This window comes from Hydra vulgaris, chromosome 06 (assembly GCF_038396675.1).
Source record: "Hydra vulgaris chromosome 06, alternate assembly HydraT2T_AEP".
NCBI classification, from domain to species: Eukaryota; Metazoa; Cnidaria; class Hydrozoa; order Anthoathecata; family Hydridae; genus Hydra; species Hydra vulgaris.
The window spans coordinates 1,889,711-1,914,747 of NC_088925.1; the positions used below are offsets into that span (position 1 = coordinate 1,889,711).

At 27.1% G+C, this 25,037-nt stretch overlaps 1 protein-coding gene across 1 annotated transcript in view; it reads right to left on the minus strand.

The window, feature by feature from the left end:
* LOC101234870 (proteasome activator complex subunit 4A) overlaps window positions 1–25,037 on the minus strand; it is a 75,757-nt gene that overhangs the window by 44,142 nt on the left and 6,578 nt on the right. The window contains exons 5-8 of the mRNA XM_065798937.1: window positions 19,170–19,319; window positions 14,343–14,409; window positions 14,024–14,098; window positions 4,188–4,397 (exon numbers count right to left, since the gene is read on the minus strand). Coding sequence (XP_065655009.1) covers window positions 4,188–4,397; window positions 14,024–14,098; window positions 14,343–14,409; window positions 19,170–19,319 — 502 coding nt within the window. The remainder of the gene's footprint in view (window positions 1–4,187; window positions 4,398–14,023; window positions 14,099–14,342; window positions 14,410–19,169; window positions 19,320–25,037) is intronic.

Consider the following 25,037-nt stretch of genomic DNA (forward strand, 5'->3'; position numbering starts at 1 on the left):
GTTTAAAAATTACTATTTTAAAAATTATTATTTAAAAGAATTTTTTTTTTGCAACTTTTTGAAAAAAATGTTTATACAATTTAAAAATATTATGTTTTTTTTCTTTTCAATAATTTAATTTCACTTAACAAAAATTTATATAAAATTTGTTCATTTATTAAACAATCATTAGAAGTTATTTGTAAAAGGATTTTGCGTAGCTATAAATTTTATGTAAATTTTTAAATTAAATATAATATTAAAATATTATAATAAAAAGATAAGTTTTAAAGTAATTTAATTCAAACGCAATTAAAAAGTAATTTTTGCTTTGTGTTTTAAAGCTTATATATTTTCTTTTTCGTAAGGAATTATTTTCTTTTTCGTAAGGAATTGTTTTCTTTTTTCTCTAACTTTAATTTTTGTCTATTTTCCTAGTTTAAGTTTCACTTAGCATTACTTTTTTCAGCGCATTTCTGAAATGTTTAAATCATCAAAACATCTAAACACTTGTGGTCAAGTTGTCAATAAAAAAACCATTTGCATGGTCAGCAATAGCATTTGATCACAAGCCATTCCTGTCCAAGCCTGATACATACATAAATACATACATTACATTACATACATACATATTTTTATACATATATTCTCAATGTATGTATCGGTGTTTTCAATGGTATATTTTGTTATTGCAATTTCTGGACTTATATCTATAGATATTAGCATTTTTAGATGTATTTGTTGAATTTCGTGCTTTATTTTGATACTACTTGCACACAGTAACGGTACAATATGGATCAATTGACTAAGGTCAATGTTTCGGTATACTGTTACTAGTATTTCACTATGAAAGCCTAGTTTTATTTAGACTTCTGATTAGGTACTGAGCTGAGGAGAATTGGGAGTTAATGCGCTGCCATTGTTGGCCGGTATTTATTTCTATATTTAAATCCAATCCTAGGTATTTATTTGATGTTTCATATTCGAGAGATTTGGAGTTGATTGAAACAATTGGTGGGGGGCATTTTTACAAATGTACCTACATACATACATACATACATACATACATACATACATACATACATACATACATACATACATACATACATACATACATACATACATACATACATACATACATACATACACACATACATATGTACATACATACGGTGGATCAAGTTTATTAACAAAATTAATTGAAAACCATCTAAGTTCTCTGGATTATGTACTGGTCATTTCAAAGAAAAATTCATTAAACAAGGCAAAGGAAATATACTAGACTTTACAAAGAATCCAATTCCAAAAAACTAGATAAGATTTGCTCAATTAACAATTTGACAGAACAAGTTTGTCCTAGAAAATTAATGGTGTCATTATTGAAAATATACGTAATATATATAAAATATAAAATAACATTGAAAGCAATAATGTTGATATCAATCTGCATTTATAAAATTATACCATAAGAGAAATTTGATACCTCTTCCCCAATAGTTTTGTCAAAAAGTGAACAGTGACAAGTGTAAGCATGTTAGAAACTTTATTTTCTTATATGAGGGTTGAAGAAAAAGAAAAAAATATTTTAAGCAAACTATAGTTTTATGTATTATGAATCACATGGCAGAGAATTATATAGTAATGAACTTATTTTACATATACCTCAAAACAACCCTACAACTTATTATTAGATGAATTTCCTTTTCCTTCATTTTTATATACAAAAACATTAACTTAATGTGAAATCAAACCAATTAAAGCATTAAAATATTTATTAAAAGAAGAAAAAATAAGCTCAGATTCAGTTTTGTTAATTGATGAAATATACTTGCAAAAAAGTGTTCAATATTATGGTGGTTATTTTGTTGGAAAAAATGAGAACGGAGAATTTTATTCAGGAGTTGTAGTTTTTATGTTGGTTAGTATTAAATGTTCTATACCTTTTGTTGTTAATACATGTCCTGAAACAGGTGTATCTGGAAATTGGTTGATGGCTGAAATTGAAATACAATTCTACAGAGAACTTTTTTTTTATTTTGGACAAAATAAAGTTTACACATTATTTGATAGTGTACATACTTTAAAAAACATCAGAAATAATCTATTACATTCAAAGCAGTTTATTTTTCCAACATTCAACTTTGATAAATTTGAGGATTTTTGTTGGCAGTTATTTCACCAAGTTAATGAAAGAGATAACTTACTGCCTGTAAATTTAAAGAAAGCTTACAAATTCACTCCAACTGGTTTAGATCCGTAAAAAAAATAAACAAAGTGTTAAGCTCACTTTGCAAATTTTCCATGAGTCAACATATTCTGCTATTATAAGTTATTTTCCAAAAGAAATAAATGCTGCTAATTTCCTATATTTAATAAATACTTGGTGGACAATTTTAAACTCAAATAATATTAATAATAAAATAGGAAAAGCTGCTGTTGCAAATGATCAAAAACCTGAATTTTAAATGATTTTGCTCAATATGTAAGTGAATGGTATAATACAAATTAACAGGGATGTCACAAATTGTCACTTTCAGCTCAGACATCAAATGCACTAATTGTCACATTAAAAAGAACTGCATCTTTAATCAAAGATTTACTGTCAGAAGGATATGATTACATTTTAACCAGCAGATTTCAAACCAATCCTCTTGAAAAATATTTTAAGAAACTTAGGCAGATGAGTGGTGGATGATTTCTAGTTAGTTTGCGTGAAGTTGAAAGTTCTGAAAAAATATTCATCTGAAAAATAATTAAAGAAACTCTAGCATTGAATACATGGTTTAATAATAAAGTAACAGTAAATAATGATGCAAAAGAACTAGAAACAGCTTTACTTTTAATACAAAATAAAATAGAAGAATATGATTTATGTGACAGTTTAAAGGAAATTGTTATTCACGTTGTTGGGTATATAACAAAAAAAATTAAATCCAAATTTAAACATTCTTTTTGTCAAAATCTTCTTCAAACTAACAAAATATCTTCACTTTATATGGAAATACTCTCAAGGAGAGGTTTAACTGAAGCTAGTGAAAACATGGTAGAATATGTTTGCTCCTTATTTTACATATTAGACATCACTAAAGTTGTTAACTAGCTATTCCAACAAATTGAAAAGTTCAGCTCCAGCTGCTGTTTAAAAATAACATTTGTTTTATGTGTTCTTACCATTAAGAAACAGGAAGACAGTATATATTACACAACTGTTATTAATATATATAATAATCAACAATCAATTTAAAATGGAAAGATTCAAAAAGATGAAGTAAAAACCTTTAAAAACAACGAAAAACAAGCTTAATTTATTATCTTGATTATTGCTTCACTTTTATTTGGATTCTGAATACTTAATTTTTGTTTTGACTTGCTTATCTATAGCTGTCACCTTTTTCTAAAGCTAATTTATGGTGGACTAAGTTTTGCTTTTGTATTTTTTATTAAAAGTATTTTATTTTTTGGTAAGTTATGTTTTTAAAAAAGCTGTATTTTTTTTGCTTATATATTTTTCTCAAGTTATATATTTTGTTGAAATATATTCACTTGCTTTAATATTTGGATAATATTAGTTCAATAAATAAGAATCAAATCGTAAAAACTGGCCTACTGTTTTTCAGACTTGTAAGCAACAAGTCCGGCCATGTATTTAAGTAGGCCATACATACATACATACATACATACATACATACATACATACATACATACATACATACATACATACATACATACATATTGAAATATCAATGAAAAATTTAAATATGTAAATAATCTAATCGCTGTAAAAAAGTTGAATGATAAAACTTTTTCTTATGTCTATATATCTTGTCTTAAAAATTACCTTAAAAGGCACATTGTTTTCTTATTGTTTCTAATCTGCATTCAATCTTCAAGACAATTTTAAATCCATAATGGTCTAATTCACTAATGGGAAAAACATCTTTCATAAAAAAACTAGTTTATCTTATTCATCTAGAGAGCATAATAAATTTAGAAAATTCTACTTTTAATTTTCTATCTTGTTTAGATGCAAAAGGACTTTTTCTTAGCAGCCAAACTTAAATCCATATCGAAAAACTATTCTATATTGTATCAAAATACTGCATACAATGCAATATAGTGCACACCAGATATATAAATAGATACATAAACATACAATGCAACACAAAATACAATACATATTACCAAAAAAAAATTTTGTAAATACTTACAGAGAAACCTCCATGATTTGATGGATGGTAAAATGATTCTAAAGTTACAAATAAGTTTTCTAAAAATTCCAACACTTTACATTGACCACCTATCATATAGACAAACCATTTTGTATATACTGCAATAAGCAAAACATCCTGACGAGAAGATTTATGATGCGCAGCCCCAGTAACCGGAAGATTTAAACCACTTAAAAATTGATTGAATATCTGTGAAAAAATTCAAGATTTATTTACAAAATGTTATAATTTTTTATAAATATATACATCAGTAGGTTCATCAGGAAGCTTTCTGATGAACCTACTGATGGTGAAACACAGTGTTGAAGTAATCAAAAATTAGATAAGTGTTTTTACTAATTTATAATTGCTCTGTTCTTTTAAAACATTGAGCACTCTGTTTGTAGAATACACTAACATAATTTGTACACTAACACTAACACTCAACTCTTTAACTCTGAAACACGAACCTTGCCGAGCAAGGCCGCTGCGCAGAGAAACCAAGTTGAGCGCGGTAATTCCAGTGACGTGGTGGGAGTCGAACTTCGAACCTCTCGCTTACAAAGCAAGCGCTCTTACCACTACACCACTACCGCATAATACATATATATATATATATATATATATATATATATATATATATATATATATATATATATATATATATATATATATATATATATATATATATAGATATATATATATATATATATATATACATATATATACATATATACATATATACATATATATACATATATATATATAACATATATACATACATATATATATATATATATATATATATATATATATATATATATATATATATATATATATATATATATATATATATATATATATATATATATATATATATATATATATATATATATATATATGTAAAATTATATAAACATGTAAAAAAAACTTTTGTCACCCTCTAACAGTTTAAAGTCGGCCATTTATTGACGACCTCATTTTTCTAATTCCGAGGGCTTATATATATATATATATATATATATATATATATATATATATATATATATATATATATATATATATATATATATATATATATATATATATATAAATTATGTTAGTGTATTCTACAAACAGAGTGCTCAATGTTTTAAAAGAACAGAGCAATAATAAATTAGTAAAAACACTTATCTAATTTTTGATTACTTTAACACTGTGTTTCATCAGGAAGCTTCCTGATGAACCTACTGATGGTGAAACACAGTGTTGAAGTAATCAAAAATTAGATAAGTGTTTTTACTAATTTATATATAATATATATATAACAAAGTCATATTTTAACCAGTAGTCTAAATGTCATACTGGAATAAGGAGCTGTTGGGGTCTTCAGTAAATACATTGACTGACTTACATTGACTAAACAAGGAAAACATGCATAGGAGTGTTGCTACATTAAGTAAGGGTTTGGGTTGGAGCAGCAACAGATTTTTCATTATTCTTCATTTTATTATTCTTTATCTAAAAAAAACCATATAGGATCAGGTAAAAAAAAAATGTCATTAAATGTTTATCTATATATGCTATAGTAGATACACGGCTAGCACAAAAAACCTTGTCCCATTGCATTATTTTTCAAAAGAGAAAACTTGAAATTAAATTTGATTTCTGACTGCATAAAAGAAAATTAAATTTGGTTTCTGACTGCATAAAATCAAGTCATCTTACAGTTCTGTTCGGAGCTTTAATTCTTATTTAGACTTCAAAATTAAATAGTGTGTCACAAAACTTTTCTTTTTAGAACTTTGGCTGTAAAACTACTGTGGTTTTAAAAATTATCCAATAGGGAAAAAATCTTTTCCTTTATTTAATGTTCTACATTAAATAAAGGAAAACTTCCTCTTCCTTTATTTAATGTAGAACAGGCAAAATCACTTATGTTAATTTTAAATAATAAAAACTACAATATTCTGATGTTTACGCTTTATCATAGATGTTATTACATCATTATGTCATTGGAATGTGAGATACGTCTATTGCAACCATGTAATTATTTTAGAAAAGTCAACAACTTTCCTTTTTAGTGTCTCTTTTTGTGTTTTTTAGTGTTGCTTTTTATGTCCTTGATATATTTTATGATCATGTGAATATTTTTAACGGTCTTATCTAACTGAGGTAAAAACATGTACTATGTCTTTTATATAAGAATCCTGAAATATTTTTAAGTTGCATGCTTTAAAGTGTCCTTTCAATGTTATAGAGTTACAGTGCAATCTTGGTGATGAACATGGGAGTATTTTTAATGGATAAAGCTTGAAATATTACCCTAAAAAAATGAACTTTGATCATGTATACCTATCTGAAAAAAAGTTATTACAGACTTTTTTTGGAGTTGTACAGTGTGTTATTTTGGGATCCTAGAGTTATGGTACGCCCTCAGAAGCATTTTTATGGTACGCCCTCAGAAGTATTTTTATGGTACGCCCTCAGAAGTATTTTTATGGTACGCCCTCAGAAGTATTTTTATGGTACGCCCTCAGAAGTATTTTTATGGTACGCCCTCAGAAGTATTTTTTAACAATTGAGCTTCAAAAGTTTAGCTAAAAGCCATGTTTTATTTTACTATGCCACATAAAGAGATTTTTCCTAAGTATGGTCAAATGTCTACAACAAGTGCAAAATAAACCACTGTGAGAAGGACAACAATCAGGCCTTTGCTGCAATCAAGATATCTTGACATCAAAGAAGTTCTGAGCCATATAATTATATCTGATAGGCATAAAAAGCCCAGTAAAAAAGTAGATTTATCGTTAAAATGAGAGGTAACTAAAAATCAACAGTTAATGGCAGGGCAATTAAGAAAAAACCATACTGACCTACTAAGTAATGCGCCAGTTTTATGGTGCAGCATAGACTTCAGGTAGAACTAAGCTTGCCTAGCTGCAATGAGGCCCGAAAATTATTACATACTGTACATATGATTAAGCAATGATTACAATTTGCCTGTAAATATAGGCAGCCCTCAGATTTAGAAAAAATGAGGCCGGACCTTAAACTGTAAGAGGTTTGCAAAAATAATTTGATACAGAAGGGTCACCATAAAACAAAGAAACAAGGTTGGCAAATCATTGCTAAATGCTGACCCTAATTCCGAGGCTGTTTAGGTATAGGACAACTGAGTAGTGGTCACGTGCAACGTGGAATGATGAGAGTAATTTTTCTGTCATAAGCAAGGTCTGAATCCGTGTAGTTGTAATTCCTTGTAATTCTGAAAGATTGAATCCTCTTTGCACACTCTTAACAAATTGTTTGAAGCTGTTTTAGTGGTGCAGAAGGAAGAAGAACTTTATATTTTCTCAATAAGAACCAAACATTTTAAATGCTACATTAATTTTTTAGAAACAAAAGTCTTAGTTGCCTAAGAGTTACCTATGAGTAAGAAATTTTTATACAGGACATTAACATTTTTGGAATAGTGTAGCAATTCACCAAACCCATCAAAAGTGGTTGGAAAAAAATAAAAAGCAAGATCCAGCAAGTCTGAGCGATATCTCTTCCTGAATAAAAAAAGGTTGGTTTAATGACACGGACCCAAAATACTACTGGAAACTTACTGACAGCATGCCAAAATCTAGATAATTAGTGATTAAAAATAATAATGGATATAAAACTAAGTACTAAAATAAACACTAAAAATGATATATTTGTAGTTTTTATATTATTATATATATATATATACCTATTTATATATATATTGTGTTTATAAACAATAAATTATAATATATTATATTGTAGTTTTTTATACTTTTTTAAGAATATTTTATGAAAAAAAAAGAAAAAATTTCTGCTACTCAAAGGATTTAAATCTCTAGTTCCATCGACCAAAACTCTCACTTGACTTGTCATTCAGCAAAGTTTCATTTTTTTGCTATATCTGTCCCTGCATGCTCTGAAAACTTTTATTTGTATGGTTTTTTTTACGCTTTGACCCTTTAGAGCTCTTTACTGTCTACATGTTTTCCTGACTCATATGAACTACAACTCTTTAAGTCTACTATTAACCATTTCCCTCTTTAAATCTATTCTTTTTGTTTCTAGTAACACCTTGGCTTGCAGCTTTGTTAGGAGTGAATCAGAATTAAATATATATATCAGGCTTGGACAGGAAGCATGTGCGATCGAGCACTATTGCTGACCACGCAAATTATTTGATTTTTTGACAACTTGACAACGGCTGTTTGGATGTTTAAATCATTTTTAAACATTTTAGAAATGCGCTGAAAAAAGAAACGCTAAGCTAAACTTAAACTAGGAAGAAAATTAAAAAAAAATAATAAAGAAAGAAGAAAACAATTCCTTACCAAAAAGAAAATACATAAGCACTAAAATAAAACTAAAAAAACTTAAAACTAAAAGCAAAAATAACTTTTTGTTACGTTTTTAAATACGTTTAAGATAAATTACATAAAAGCTTATCTTTTGAAACATTTTATTAAAGTTACGCAAAATGCTTTTACAAATTACTTCTAATGATTGTTTAATGAATGAATTAATTTTATTTAAATTACTAAAAAAGTGATATATATATATTATTTTTAAATTGTACAAACATTTATTTTTTCCAAAAAGTTGTAAAAGAAAAAATTTTTCCAAGTTTCCTTATTAAAACAAAGTAAAGTTTTTCTACAATATTTTATTATATGGATTGTTTCTTTAGGAATAACTGTGTGGCTTTTTGCAAATTCAATTGTTTTATTTAAAATATCTGCAGTTATTGAAGGGCAAAATTCATTAACATCAAATTGAATAAATGTACAATCATTTTTATTTTCGATTATGAATAAACCTATTTATAGCATTAGTGGTACTTTTCCATTTTTGCAAATTTAATTTATTTCTAAGAATATTATTAATTTTGTCCAATTTAATTTTGCTTACATGTCCAATCTCACTTTTTGAGGGAACCAGTAACCCACAAGGAAGATTGTTTGGAAAATTTGGTATATGGTCTTTTAGTGTTGCGAAAGCTTGGGTAGGGGCAGTTGATTCGATTCTGTTATCAAGGTTTATTTTGTCAGCAATACTTTGCGCTTCTTTATATTGGCATAATAGAGGGTGAATGGAAAAAAGGTTTTGCCAATCATAAACAATCTTTTAAAAACAAAAAGCATTCAAAAGCCACCATGCTGTCAAAATATATATGGGAATTAAAATATAAAAATATTGATGATTTTATACTGAATTGGTCCATCCTTATATACTATGCCTACAAGAAAAATTTGAAATAATTACAAATACAAATCACGAATATTTATTAAACAAAAAATCGGAATTAATTTCTAAATGCAGGCACGAAAATAAGTTTCTCCTAAAAAACTATAAAAATAAATGACCTCAAATAAAAGTTACATTTAGTCCCCCTTTTAAAAAATATTTTTCTAAAAAAGCATAAGTAATCAAAGAATTCTTTTAATTATAGTGTCAGCAAATTCCACAAATGTGACAAATGTCCTGTAATTAGTTTTATTAATTTGATCATTTATTTCTGATGAGTCTTTATTGATAAAACAGAGTGTTAAATGAGAAAAATTTTTGTTAAGTGATTTTCTACTAACTTATATAAGGAGGGTTGGCCAAAAATTGATAGTTTGACAAAGGAGGGGGGGGGGGTCAAAAAATTGAGAAAAATTACTGACATCATTTATGGACAGCCCCTAAAATATTAGAGTCCATGGCTTTTCTGATCAGAGTTTCAAAATATTATTTCTAAGATTTTGTAAGTTATAATTTGTTTATTTGGCATGACAGCTCTATTATGGATGTAAGAAATTTAGCACCATTATTAATGCGAATAATTGTATGCTATTTACAGTAATAATGAAGCTAATAAAGAGTTTTGCTTGAAAACTGTAATATTCTCCTCTATACATTCTCCCCAGTCTTCTCTAAATTATGAGAAAACTATCAATGTTATTTCCTGACTCACAATTTTATTCTCAACTTCTACAAATCTCTTATTCATCTCTGTATGGAATACAGTTCTAGAATTGAAAGGGTATCTAATGATACCCTTTCAATTCTAGACAAGGTCCAAAAATGTGTTGCAAATGTATTTAGACCTGCTCTATCAATACTACAACGGTTGCTGCTCCAACAAGCTATTATATCCAGTTGCACTGACCAAAACGCTTTACTTCTCATTTGGCTAAGTTGCATCTTTTTACTGTATCTGTCTTTTCATGCTCTACAAACTTTTATTTATCTAGTTTCTTACCTTGTATATCAATGCTTTGGAACTCTTTGCCATCCTTATGTTTTTGTACAGTTTGCAGTCTGTTAACTGTCTGCTTGCTCTTTAGCAATATTCTTTGTTTTTTGGTAACTTCCAAATCAAATAGTAGTTGCGTGAAGCCTTGTTGGTAGTGAATTTTTTTTTTTTTAATTCTTATTTACTCTTAATAAGGCTGCAAGCAACCACTATTAAGTTGAGAGTTACTAGAAAAAAAGAATAGAATTATAGAGCAAGGAAACAATTGACAGAAGACTTAAAAAGTTGAAGGTTTTATGAGTCAGGAAAATATGAAGATGGGAGAGAGTTCCAAAGAATTGAAGTGCAGGGAAAAAAAACTAGACAAAAGTTTTTGGAGCGAGCAGGGATAGATATAGTAAAAGAATTAGTGGTAGTGGCAAGAAAGAGTAGTAGTACTTTTTGTTACAAGAAAACGTGAATGAAAGTGTATGCAAGTATCTTACGTACATAAACTTGAAATTATGTAATGTTAAAACATACTGAAACATGTATTAAGTTTTACATATTGACTTTCACTTGAAAACTGCATTGTGGCAATATCTGCTTAAAAAAAAGTCATAGTTAGAGTCCTACCACTGATGACTTTTTTTTTTAATTTTTTTCAATTATTTTAAAATATAAAATACTTTATAGAGATTATATACAAATATATGTAACGATATTATACACTTTAACAAACGAAAATACTTTTAAAAAAGTAAAAATTCGAAAAACTACAAAACATCGGGAGGAAATATTTGTTGCGTGTGTCATGATTGAGATACTTATGTTATTAATGTGCTCAGGTAATTAGTCCTAATAAGCTGCAGATGGTCTGAAAAAAAAATGTCTGAAACTTAATAAAAAAGAAACTTAATAATAAAGACAGTCCTGCTACTCCAGAAGGTGCTGCTGTGGAGGCAAAAAACAAAAAAAATTCAAAACTTTCTTTTGACAATTAAATTTTTTTTGCTACATTTATTTTCTTACTATAAATATATGCTGAAGCCATTTTTCAAAACGCCTTAACATGCTTAATACATATTTCAAGAATAATGGAATTAAAAAAAATTATTAGGAGAAACTCTTTGGAAAAAGTTTTTTGAAACAAATAATTTTTATGAATTTTTTCAGAACTCTTTGAAAATATGTATTCAATAACGTTTATTGACATCTAAACTAGCTTATTTTGTAAAAAAATCAAAATTTAATTTTTTACCTCAAGGCGTTTTGAAAATCGGCTGCGATATAAATGATTTAAAAGCTCTTAACAAAAACCACTAAACCAAAAAAAAAAAAAGTAATTGCAGTTCAGTGCACTTAAAAATTATAAGTATAGTATATTGGTGTTTGCAAAGAAACATTATATAAATCATTTTTTAATATAAACTAGTTATTTTTAAAACTTTGTTGTGCTTAACCACCCCTATATACACAATATATATAAACAAATATGTTATTTGTTTATATATATTGTTTATAAAATGTACAAAATCCACTTGTATAATGCTATATTCAGGATCATATGTAATATAAGAAACTTTTCTAATAATTACAAGTCTTTTTTGCTCAAATTGTTTTGTTTTGATTTTTTGTATGCATGTTATTATATTTAAAAAAAATTAACAAGATTGAAAAAACACAAAACATATTGTCTCATCCGAATGGAAAATTTGAAACTTAAATTTTAGATTTCCTTCTCTTTTGATAATTTCTGATTGCTAAAATTACATCATCTGCTTCTTAGACCATTAAAAATGATAGACGTGGCTTTTTCGTTAATTGTTGAAGCCACAAGTTTTTTCCATAAGCAACGCCACTTTGTGACAAAAAAAAAACAGAAAAACAAACTAGAAATTAGATTTTATTTAAATTTTTAAGGAAAACTCCTTCTATTAAAGATATATGAAATATATATTTATGGGATATATTCTAATAAAGACAAAAACTATTTATTTATTACTATTGTAATAAATACAAACTCTTATCCATGAAATGATATATCTGTACCAGTTTTATATCTTTTTGTGCAATTGTATGCAACATAATAAAAATAAATCAAAAAATGTAAGACAAATACAAAAGGAAACTTGATGCATAAAAGTTTATTTTGCCACAAACTGACGTCAAAGCGCAAAACTTTTTTGGTTTAGCATTTAATAGCTGAGGCTATTATTCTTTAGTTTTTAATCATAATCATAAGAATTAACTTTTTTTTTATGACTGGTCTAAGATCTTCTTAGTTCTATTTGTTTAGTGTTACGTACAAACGTCTGTAAGTGTAAACGTCTTTGGCATATGTTGAGTTTGCAAGCATTATACGGAATAATCGCATATAATATATCTATAAAATGAGAAAACTTCAAAATTTTATTTTAAATTTTAGAAATTTTTTTTGCTATATTAATTTTTTATAATAAATATATAAGCAAGATTGAAATAATTTCAAAACTTATTTGGCTAAGGGGAGGTCATAAACCCCCCAAAACAACACTGATGACAGCGCACTTAACCACTGAGCTATCAATGAAATGCATTTAGCAAAAAACAAACCTATTTATGTCTCTTATAAGCCCTAAGTATACGGAAAAGGTGCGCATGTTAAGTTTTATGCTCTTAAAGTTTTTTTCAGAATAAATTATTTCACTAAAAAGTATTGAAGTGAATAAGGAATAGGTATATAAATAATCTATGTGGATACGTATAGAGATGATAGATTTGGTAAAGAAACATATTTTACGGATCCGGAAAGCTAGGATATATAAGGAAAAAGTATAGAAAAGTTTGGTTTGGAATAGACTTACAAGCACCTGTATTTTTACGGGTCCGATCTCAGCTAGTACAGATTAATTTTTTAACATACAAATTAACTCATGAACGGAACTTTTTAACATACAAATTAGTTTTTTTTTTTTTTAAATGTCATAGAAAAAGACTTTAAATCAAATTAAGATTGCATCTGTTCCTATCTTTTTATTTTTAAATATTCAAATCTAAAAAGGATATCTTAGTATATCTATCATGTGCAATTTTCACTATAAAATATATTAAAAGACATAGAGTATGTAAATATGTTACTTAAACAATACCAATTTCATTCATTTGAACAAAACCAATTTCATTCATTTGAAAAAGCATTAAAAATTAATTAAGTATTTAGGTTGAAATTAAAAACCTGTTTTTTTTAAATAAATTATTAAGAAATCCTATTAAGAAATCATAAAACATATTTATAACCTCCATAATTTCAACTTTGTCACTAGTTATTTTGTTTGCAAGCGAATGGTTTGTCTACTTTGTTATTTATAACCTAATATTTTTGATATTTTAAGATATTTGAGTAAATGAACTTTAGAACATGATGCTTTTTTTTTTCAAATAAAAAGTTTATTTACAAAATTCATTGCAAACTTTCATTACAGTTTAGTTGAAAATTTATTTTCTTTTTTTATTGCTTGAACAAAATATTTTGAGCATATTTTCTTTAAAACAATATTTTGTTCCTTAAAACAAAAAATTACTTTTGCACTCAGTAATTCCTTTAAAGATCAAGTAAAAAACTATTTACCTTGGGCAAATATGGATTCCAATCAATAAAACCAACATTCGATTGAGTTAACCTTGCGAATAAATTCATATAATTCTAAAAAAAAATAAAAATCTGTTAAAAAAAATTTTTAACTTATAAACAATATATTTTTATATTATAAAATATAAAAATATATTATAAAATTTTGATTTTATCTGACATTTGAATTGAATTTCAAAAAAAACATTCATAGTTTAATTTAAAGATATCTGAAGACCTAAAAGTCTCATAATATCTGAATGAAAGTCTCATAAATGTCTAAACTATTAATTAGAAAACAATACTTTATAAAATGTACCTCTGCAACATTAGCATGATTATGGGTACAATGAAACCAATACTCTAAGAACTCTGTCAACCATAATCTAAAAAATAAATTTTAAAATCACTAATTTATATATATCAAAACAGTAGCTTGATCTTATCTAAATCTTAATATATATCGAAACAATAGCTTGATAGCTAGCATGTTAGCTCTAAACTCCCATAGCTGCCATATAATTTCGAGTTTGAAATTGTGAAATATTGTGAATAATTTTAATGATAAGTTTTTTACCTGTTTAAAACACAGGTTAAATTTAGAAACATTTCAATGAAATGTTATTAATACTATACTTGGTTATTTAAGGAGAACTTGGGATAAGTGATATGTTGGTTATTCAAGGAGAACTTGGGATAAGGGATCTTGTGTCTCTTTTTTTTATACTTTGTAAAAATGGTCAATTCAATGACATAGTTTAACATGTAAATTTTAACACTGTTATTGAAACAGTTTTTGAGAAAAAGTTACTTCAAAATCAGCTGTTTTAGAGTATTTTTTTGTTGGGCAACCAACTTTTTTTTAATAGTGATTTTGAATATTTCAAAAATACATTTGAATGTTAAAATTTACTACTTTTTTTAAATTGGACATAATGGTGCACCAAGCGGACATAACAGTATGTCATTTGGACATAAATAACTACAATTGGAAACAAGCCCTTTATGTTAAATTAATGCCATCATACGGTATTTTCCATGCAATGTAGCTAAGTAATTCCATTCATATTGCCTCATAAAATACTCAGTGTGGTGACATTTAAAAGATGATCACAACTTTTGTACTGGTCAGTTAAAACATCATAAAATGTGTTTGTTTTTTTTGTGTTGAGGGATAATAAGACAGTTCTTTTCATTATGTAATTTAAAAAAATCCAACATATGATATATTGCCAAACACACAGTGGGCCCAGAGGTGAAAATAGACAAAAAATATTTGTTTAAGAAAGTCTATAAAAATTATTTAATCAGAAAGTCAGATAAATTTGTGAATAAAAAAAAAAAAAAAATGTTTTTAGCTAATTTCTAAGTGATGATATGCAAATTTGAAGTTGATGAATTTCCAATTTTTTAGTGTATCTATAAAATTTAGTAATTTCTGTTAGTTTCCATTTAAAATGAATTTACCGAAATAAAAATTAATAAACCACTTATGTAAAAGTTGTTTTTAATTTGATATGGAATATATTTTTGAAGAAATAAATTAAAAATGTGTTATTTTATTTATAAACTTTTTTTTTTTTAAAGCTTTTAAAACTAATTATGTTATAAATTTATGTTGATGTTTTTTACGAAAAAATCAGATTAAACCTTAGATTTTTTTAAAAGTGCTAACTTGCCTCTACTGTGTCATACATTTTAAAAATATTTAACATTTCTTCTTTTCAAATATTTTAAGGAGAACTGAGGCAAGTTAGCACTTTTTTTTATTTACATGATTTAAAAAAGTTGAACAGTGATTATTATTTTTTTCTTAAATATGTGAATATTTTATTTTTAGTTACAAATATGAAAATTTTTTATTTTTTATTTGGTTACTTGATATGATTTTATGTTTTTTTCAGCAGAAGTAATGTAAAATAAAAAATAAATGTAATGAAGGAAAATGTAAATGTAAAAGAAATCATAAAAAAAGATTTATTCGCACTATTTATTAAAGCTGACAAAAATGTTAAGTCATATTTAGTAACATATTCAGCCATTAAAGAAATACTTTATAAAAATTTTGAACTATCAGTTAATTCACTGGAGTTTGAAAATGTGTGTGAAAAAACATGGAAACATTATAAATGCCTGAAAGAGAAACATTTCAAGAAAAATGGATACGCATTTATACTTTAACAAGCATCAAAAGATATTATTTATGAAGTAGAGGATGCTTACATAACAAAACCATGTTTTTTAAAACAAAGAAAATCTTTTACAGAACTGGGTGATAAGATGAAAAAGGAGAGGACGCAGGAACTTCTCAATTATATAAACAACTTCATCACTAATGATTGCCTAGAGTTGCATGTTAATTAGTTATTGGGTTACCTCTTATATAGAGTTAACACACAAAACAATTAAAGTATTGCTCGTGTTGGAAATCCTATTTTTACAAACTATATGAAAACAAAGGATATCTTTAGCAAAGATGAGTCCATTGCTTTAATGCATTCTCTTACATTAAGTAAAGAGCAAATTAGAAAATTAAGATTTCTTTTTGCTTCAAAAGGCATATATTTTCCAACAACCAATGAATTGCTTGAAGAAAGAAAAAAACTGCGCCCAACAATTAGTAATGTTTTGACTCGAAGAGGTGTTTCTGTTCAATACAAAGAGCTTGTAAAAATGACAAATGATTCTATTTTGAATATATTTAAAGATTCTTTTATTCCAGTAGACAGCGATGAGTATCAGATGTGTTTTAAAGATGATTGTGATGGAGCAGGACAACAAGTATCAATGAAATCAAAAGAAATGATTGAAAGCAAGTCAAATATGTTTCAATATGGTCTTATTCCTCTGAAACTAATACGCCATTGAGATAGTAAAATTATGACCCTGTGGCAAAATTATTCATTAAATGCATCGAGATCATTACATCCTGTGCTTTTGATAAGAGAAACAGAAACTAATCAAGATTTGCTAGATCTTATTGTCCCAACTACTGATAACACATGAGAAGAGTTAAATGCTGAAGGAATGTGTTGTCTGTTTGACAAAAATTATATCAATGTCAAAATTTATATTCAAGATACAATGAAGGATTTAAAGTTTATACAACTCATCAGCGGACTAGGAGGTGCAGATTGTATACATTGCAAAACAAAAACTACTGAATGAACAGATATTAGGAGAGTTAGTAAAGGATTTCTGATTGATCGATCATCAGAAAAAACTTGGGTGCTGTATGAAAAGCTAGTTGAGAAGGATGGTATCATTCCAACTAAAACTGGAGATTTTGACACATGAAAAGGACTGACTAAAAAACCACAAACCAAATCTGATCAAAAAAGCATATGTATTACACATTCATATATAAATAGCACTACCTGGGTTTTAAAACTACTTTATTGGTGTCATATAGATTATAGACTTAGGGTTACAAAAACAGGACCACTTGGTGAACCAATTTGTAATGCAAAAGACAGGGTTATTACTAAAATAAAAAAAAACACAGGACTGCGATTAGATATGTCATAACTCTGGTGAGAAGGGAGGTACATCTATAACAGGGTCACAAGGCCGTTGATTTTTTTCTGAAGAACTAATTTAATCATAAAAGATCTATGCTCTCCTAGGTACAAAGATAGCATGTTACTACTACATACTCAAATCAGTATTATACTTCGTATAGTTTTTTGTCAGATTAAAATTAAAATGGACAAATTTCAGGAGTTATGCAATAATGCTACACTTAACAACACAACTGAGTGTGCACTGTTGTTGATTCCAGTGGTAACTTGGTAACTTGTTAACTTGGATTTTGTTTTGTATGATAAATTTAAAACAAAATTACCAAAAACAATAACTTCACTTGGGGACACTGATAACTTTGAATTATTCATAATATAAGTCAGGGATGTTATGGTATCAAACTTCAACCTATGTCTTTTTATGTATTCTACACCTACAGTAATTGTGTCACTTAAAAGCACTACTCTATCTGTCATATGCCATTTTTTGTAACTAATTGTTTGATCTTCGTGAACTCAGTTGTTCTCTTCATTTTTTAATCAATTATAGTTACATAATAGACAAATTCTGAGATCCAGAGCAACTATATCTTGATGAACTATAAATTTACTTGACTCTTTACTACAAACATGTTTTCAAAAAGCTCATGAACTTTTTTTTCAGGTTTAACCACAATAAGCTTTAGATTCTGGTATATTGATGCATGGTTTATGGGTATACAGATGCATGTGTTCCTTTATGTCCAGTATTTAACAAACTTGAAAAATCCTATTTTTAACTGAGGATATAAAATACTTTTTATCAGGCAAATGATGGACTTACCATTGCAATAAAAACTTTCCACTTTACTCGCTGTAATAATAAATTTAATTTAATACTGACAATTTTTTTTTTCTTGAAGTATAAATATATCGTATTTTTTTTTATTGCTTGAGTTACTTTGAGATATTAAATACTTCAGCTGCTTTTCCTAATGATACGAGTGAGGAACTAAAATCTTTTTTTATTATTTATTTTTCCTTATTTTTTTAATAGTTTTTTCATAATGCCAGCTTATTAACTGATTGGCTTTCTTCTGATATTCATTCAGACAATAGTAATGCCAACCCTCACTACAAGTCTTACCCCATTGTATGAACACTCCCTGCATGATGCTTATTGATCAACAATCACCAAGTTTAATAGGATCACTTTACAGGAAATTTTTGCAATAGAATTTTTTTAAAAAAAAAATTTACTTTAATAAAACGGAAATAGAAAAACCATTCAATTTGTTATTCTACATTCTTTTATTGTGTCCCATATCATTTTAATTATTTTTTGCAGTTGATTTTAATTATATGTTTTGGTTAGGTAAGCAATACTTGCTTAGTATTTTTGTTAATCAGTATTTAATAAATTATTATTATCAACTTATTATTAGATTATAAATTACTAAACTTATTATTAATTTAATTTTCGTTCTTTCTTCAGACTGTCACTGCTCATGTGACAACAACTTTGAATTTTCAAAAAAATTTAGTTTCTAAATGCAAGTGTTTTAAATTTCATTTTATTTTTTCTGTACTATTTTTTTATAAAAATTTATTATACTATATTTTTTATAAAAATAAAAACATAACACCTGAATCCTTTATCATGATGTTCATAAGGCAGCGAAGTTGGAAGAAAACAGGAGAAATAAAATGCAGCATCTCTTTTAGTAGCATCAAACACACACATAAGAGGACGCCATTCCAGTAACATTTCCACAGTAGATTCAACTGAGAAATAACTAAAATAAATAAATAAATTATGTAAATATACAACATAAATGTTTTACTATTCAAAATTCTTTACAAAGGAATTTCACACTTGTTACATATAGTACAAAATATAAGTTTGTACTGTCCTGAAAGTTCTGTAAGAACATATGAATAAAAAGATAAAACCAATGGTGAAGACATGGTCTTTTAGTATCCCATGATGAACATAAATTTATAAAAAAAGTTTATGTGGAGTAAAAAATAAAAGAGTAACCAACAAAAATTTAAATATATAAAAAATGAGAAAAAATGTCCTGCAGAAAGTCTAGCAATTTATTTTAAAATTTTAAACGTATGTTTTCCTTACTACTTTGAAGACAATTTAAGTTTGTAGCACATAAGAGAGGCTGTTGTAAAGTTTATCTCCTCCAAAATAAAGAAGATTAAGGAGAAACTGAACACAAACTAAGGTAAGAGACAAAACATAAATCAACCGATTGGTGAATAACGTAAGTGACTAAGGTTGTCTGAAAAGAAAGTTACAAAATTAACTATCAGATTAAGCAATTAAGAAAAGACAAAAAATTTTGGCTTAAGTGCCAGCAGGGTCAGTCGTACTAGACCCAAGCCATTAAGTATGATGATTTAATGTTATGATATTTAATGTGATTAAAACAATATTAATGGCAATATTAATGCAAAAAAAGAATTTGATTAATTTGATCAGCCCCTTTTTAAATAAAAATAACATTGAAATAACAATAAAATAAGTTCTTGAGGAGAAGGAACAAAATAAAGATAAAAGGTGATTGAGTGAAGTAATGCTAAACAAAAGAATTGCACAGGATTCTGATTTCACAACAAATAAATGAATTGATACATATGCATATATCCAGGCATGCATTTGATTATTGATTGGATCAAAATTGCTAATAACAATAGGACTTAAAAATGTCTCACAATAAACAAGTCTAGTAAGTTTAAGAAGAGATAAGATTTAACAAATAAAAAATTATTTTAAAGACCATAAATACTTGTAGATTGAAACAATTTGGATCGATTGAAACAATTTGGTAGTTTTTGATTTTTAATACTTTTTGGTGCTACAATCATGAATTTTAGAGACCATGATGCATAGATATTACTTAGTGCCCTAGAGAGACCTTGATACATAGATATTACTTAGTGTGCTGGGCAATACTTAAAGTCCTGGGCAATATGATATGCAGTTACCTCGATCCAATTAATCAACCGTAAAAAATCGTAGCAAAAAAGCTCTTTATGGCCTCAATAATTTACAACCAAATAACTAACAGGGACACCACCTATGTGCAACAAGTATTGTGAGTACTCTGATATTTTACAGCTTCTAATAGTGTCAGCCTCTAAGAGTTACTAAAGTGTGTGAGGAACCTTATTACCAACCAGCATCAAAACTATTAAACTGAGTGTTAGAGCTGTTCCCTCATTTGGATATTTATTTCAATAATATTAATAAATAATAATAAATAAAAGAGTTCCAAAACCAATATCAAAAAGGCACGAATATACAAGTAGAATCGCAAAGTATCAGTCCTATAAACAGATAGTAAACAATATAACAAAGGCTTTGCCCGCCTATTAAATATGATAAATAATTAATAAATCTATGCCAGCCTAATAAATGTAAAAGAAGCAAGAGGTCAATCAACAGAATTTTCCTGCTTACCATTAATTAGATAAACCAAATCAGTAAAATAATTTGAAGTATGATAATTTTAAGTTGGTCAATCAACATGAAATAATTTAAGAAATGTAAAAAACGACTAAACTAGAGAAGATCTTGTCATTATTCTGTACACACTTTATGCTACTTATTTATTATTATTCATATTTTATGCTGCTTATAGCTGTGTAAATCTAGTTTAGAACTATACAGCTCAAATCATCAGTACTTGTATGAATCAAATCAACAGTACTTGTGAGAATCAAATCATCAGTACTTATGTGAATCAAATCATCAGTACTTATGTGAATCAAATCACCAGTACTTATGTGAATCAAATCATCAGTATTTGTGTGAACCAAATCATCAGTACTTGTATGAAACAAATCAACAGTACTTGTGTGAATCAAATCATTAGTACTTGTGTAAATTAAATCATCAGTACTTATGTGAATCAAATCACCAGTACTTGTGTGAATCAAATCATCAGTATTGGTGTGAATCAAATTATAAGTACTTGTGTGAATCAAACCATCAATACTTGTTTGAGTGAAATCATCAGTACTTGTGGGAATCAAATCATAAGTACTTGTGTGAATGAAAACATTAGTAGTTGTGTAGATCTATGAATGATTGAAATAAATGACTTAAATGAATACAGATCAGTATCTATTAAACTTAATCTACTCTAATTTAAAGAAAATGTAGTTATTCATTGTGTTGAGGAGTCAATTTAAACCCAGTTATGAAAGAAGAAAGAAAAAAGAAAAGTTTTTACACTCTGCAAAAGCAATTTTCAATGGAATTAATACAAAATTCATAATTTTATTAAAAATGAATGAAACAAATGAATGGAATATGAATAACAAAACTAAATTAGTTAAATTCATTTTAAAAAATAAATATAAAATATATTCTATTGTTTTAAATAGAAAATATTAAATGCTAATGGAACTGTAAAATATAAACATTGAGAATATATAAATAACCTGAAAATATATCTTTCCAGTATTACCTAAATATTTTAAAACATTATACAACAATTTTACAAAAATGCTGCCTTTAGAGCAATGGTAATTCACCTGTAAATTATTATATGTAATGGATATTAGCTAAGTGACTGACTAATCAATAATAATTGATTAGTCAGTCACTTAGCTAATATCCATTACATATAATAATTAATAAATGACTGTGTTATGTTAAATGGATAATAGCTAATCACTTAGCTATTATCCATTTAACATAACACAGCCTGTTATAGATAATGTCTAATATATTTTTATTTAACATATTTTTCAGTAGACTTTAGATATATTTATCTATTGTAGATAAATATATCTAAAGTCTACTGAAAAATATGTTAAATTACTGCTTACAAAAGCATTATGATCACCCTGCTACTGGTAAGATCCAATGCATATCCTGCTGCCTTAAAGAAATTTCTCGGCAAGGACTAACTCTAACTTATAATACTCCTGTCTTGGAGCTCTTGGTTGAATAAAGGTCAGAGATTGTGTCTTGATAAAATTACTTATCTTAGGTAGACGTTAACTGTACCTGGCTGTTCTCTTGTAGAATTTCTCCCAGACAAATCCTTAAAGGGCAAGCAAAAAATTTCTATTAACCAGCCTTGCATCTCTTCTTCATTTAATAGGCTGGCATAGATGTAAACTGGTGTTACATTGTCTCTTCCTTAAATGATAAATGCCAAATTAAGTTGACTTTAGTGTTTTTGCTCATGCCTCCTTGGTAGCGGATAGAAAACTCTTTCGGTTATGTTCTAATAAGGGTACAATTCTAATACTCAGTTTAATGGTACTAAGGCAAGCTGGTTGTAAGGTTTCCCAAGCTCTGTGGTTGCTCCTAATAATGCTGACTCCAACAACTGTAAAATATCAAAGTATGAAAGTGTTTAATAAGCTCTTTGATAAACTCAAAACTCCATAAGAAACATGCTTAGACTGGGCATGTACTTTTGTATCAATTCACTTTATTGTTGTGCAATCAGATATGCATTGCAAACAGATATGGTATTGCATAGCAGTTCCTCCCTTAATCCCTTAATCATCTTTCTTTTTGATGTTGTTTATTCCACAAAAACTCTCTGGAAAACATACCTTTTTATCATTTTTAGCATAATTCATATCTTAAATCTAATGACCACAATCTTGTCACAATCTAATGACCACAATCTTGTCATCTTCCTGTCAATACACTGAACCATGCTTTCCTGCATGTTGGAAATCTCATCTTCAATCTTACTCTCTGTCAATCCATATGGATTTTCAAACACTTATTCTACTGAAGACTTGTTAATTATTAGAATGGTCCTATTCCTCATTAGATTTCATAAGCAGTGAAGCTATTGCTTTTACTATATCAAAGGCTTTCAACATTATAAGAGTTTTTTGCCAACCTCAGACACTGTCAGATCAAGTTGACCCCAATTCTGGAACTGTGTGTGTGTGTGTGTGTGTGTGTGTGTGTGTGTGTGTGTGTGTGTGTGTGTGTGTGTGTGTGTGTGTGTGTGTGTGTGTGTGTGTGTGTGTGTGTGTGTGTGTATATATATATATATATATATATATATATATATATATTAGTAGTAGAAAATCACTTAACAAAATTTTTTTCCATTTTACACTGTGTTTCATCAACAAAGATTCATCAGAAATGGATGATCAAATTAATAAAACTTCAATTTATACCAAAATTAAATTACAGGAAGTTGCAAATGTCTTAACTACTGTAAATTTTCACACATTTGTGGAATTTGCTGACACTATTATAAAAAGAATTCTTTAGAAATGATTACTTATGCTATTTTTTTAAAATGTTTTTTTAAAAAAGGTAGTTAATGTAAATATTATTTGAACTCATTTATTTTTATAGTTTTTTAGGAGAAACTTATTTTCGTGCCTACATTTAGAAATTAATTCCGATCTTTTGTTTAATAAGCATTCTTGATTTGCATGTGTAATTATTTCAAATTTTTCTTGTAGGCATAGTATGCATTTTTTGGAAATATCGTTATATGCAGGCGCTGTTTTAAGGATAGACCAATTCAGTATAAAATCATCAATATTTTTTTCTTTTAATTCCCATATATATTTTGACAGCATGGTGTCTTTTGAATACTTTTTATTCTTGAAAAATTGCTTATGATTGGCAAAACGTTTTTTCTATTCACCCTCTGTTATGCCAATATATTGTTTATCAGGTACATTCTTACATTCTGATAAACAATATATTGGCATAACAGAGGGTGAATGGAAAAAACGTTTTGCCAATCATAAGCAATCTTTCAAGAATAAAAAGTATTCAAAAGACACCATGCTGTCAAAATATATATGGGAATTAAAAGAAAAAAATATTGATGATTTTATACTGAATTGGTCTATCCTTAAAACAGCGCCTGCATATAACAATATTTCCAAAAAATGCATACTATGCCTACAAGAAAAATTTGAAATAATTACACATGCAAATCAAGAATGCTTATTAAACAAAAGATCGGAATTAATTTCTAAATGTAGGCACGAAAATAAGTTTCTCCTAAAAAACTATAAAAATAAATGAGTTCAAATAATATTTACATTAACTACCTTTTTTAAAAAAACATTTTAAAAAAATAGCATAAGTAATCATTTCTAAAGAATTCTTTTTATAATAGTGTCAGCAAATTCCACAAATGTGTGAAAATTTACAGTAGTTAAGACATTTGCAACTTCCTGTAATTTAATTTTGGTATAAATTGAAGTTTTATTAATTTGATCATCCATTTCTGATGAATCTTTGTTGATGAAACACAGTGTAAAATGGAAAAAAATTTTGTTAAGTGATTTTCTACTACTAATATAATTGCTCTGTTCTTTTAAGAACATTGAGCACTCTATTGTGTAGAATACTTTTTAAAGTTGTTTAAATATAAATATAATATAAATATAAATATATATATATATATATATACATATATATATATATATATATATATATATATATATATATATATATATATATATATATATATATATATATATAT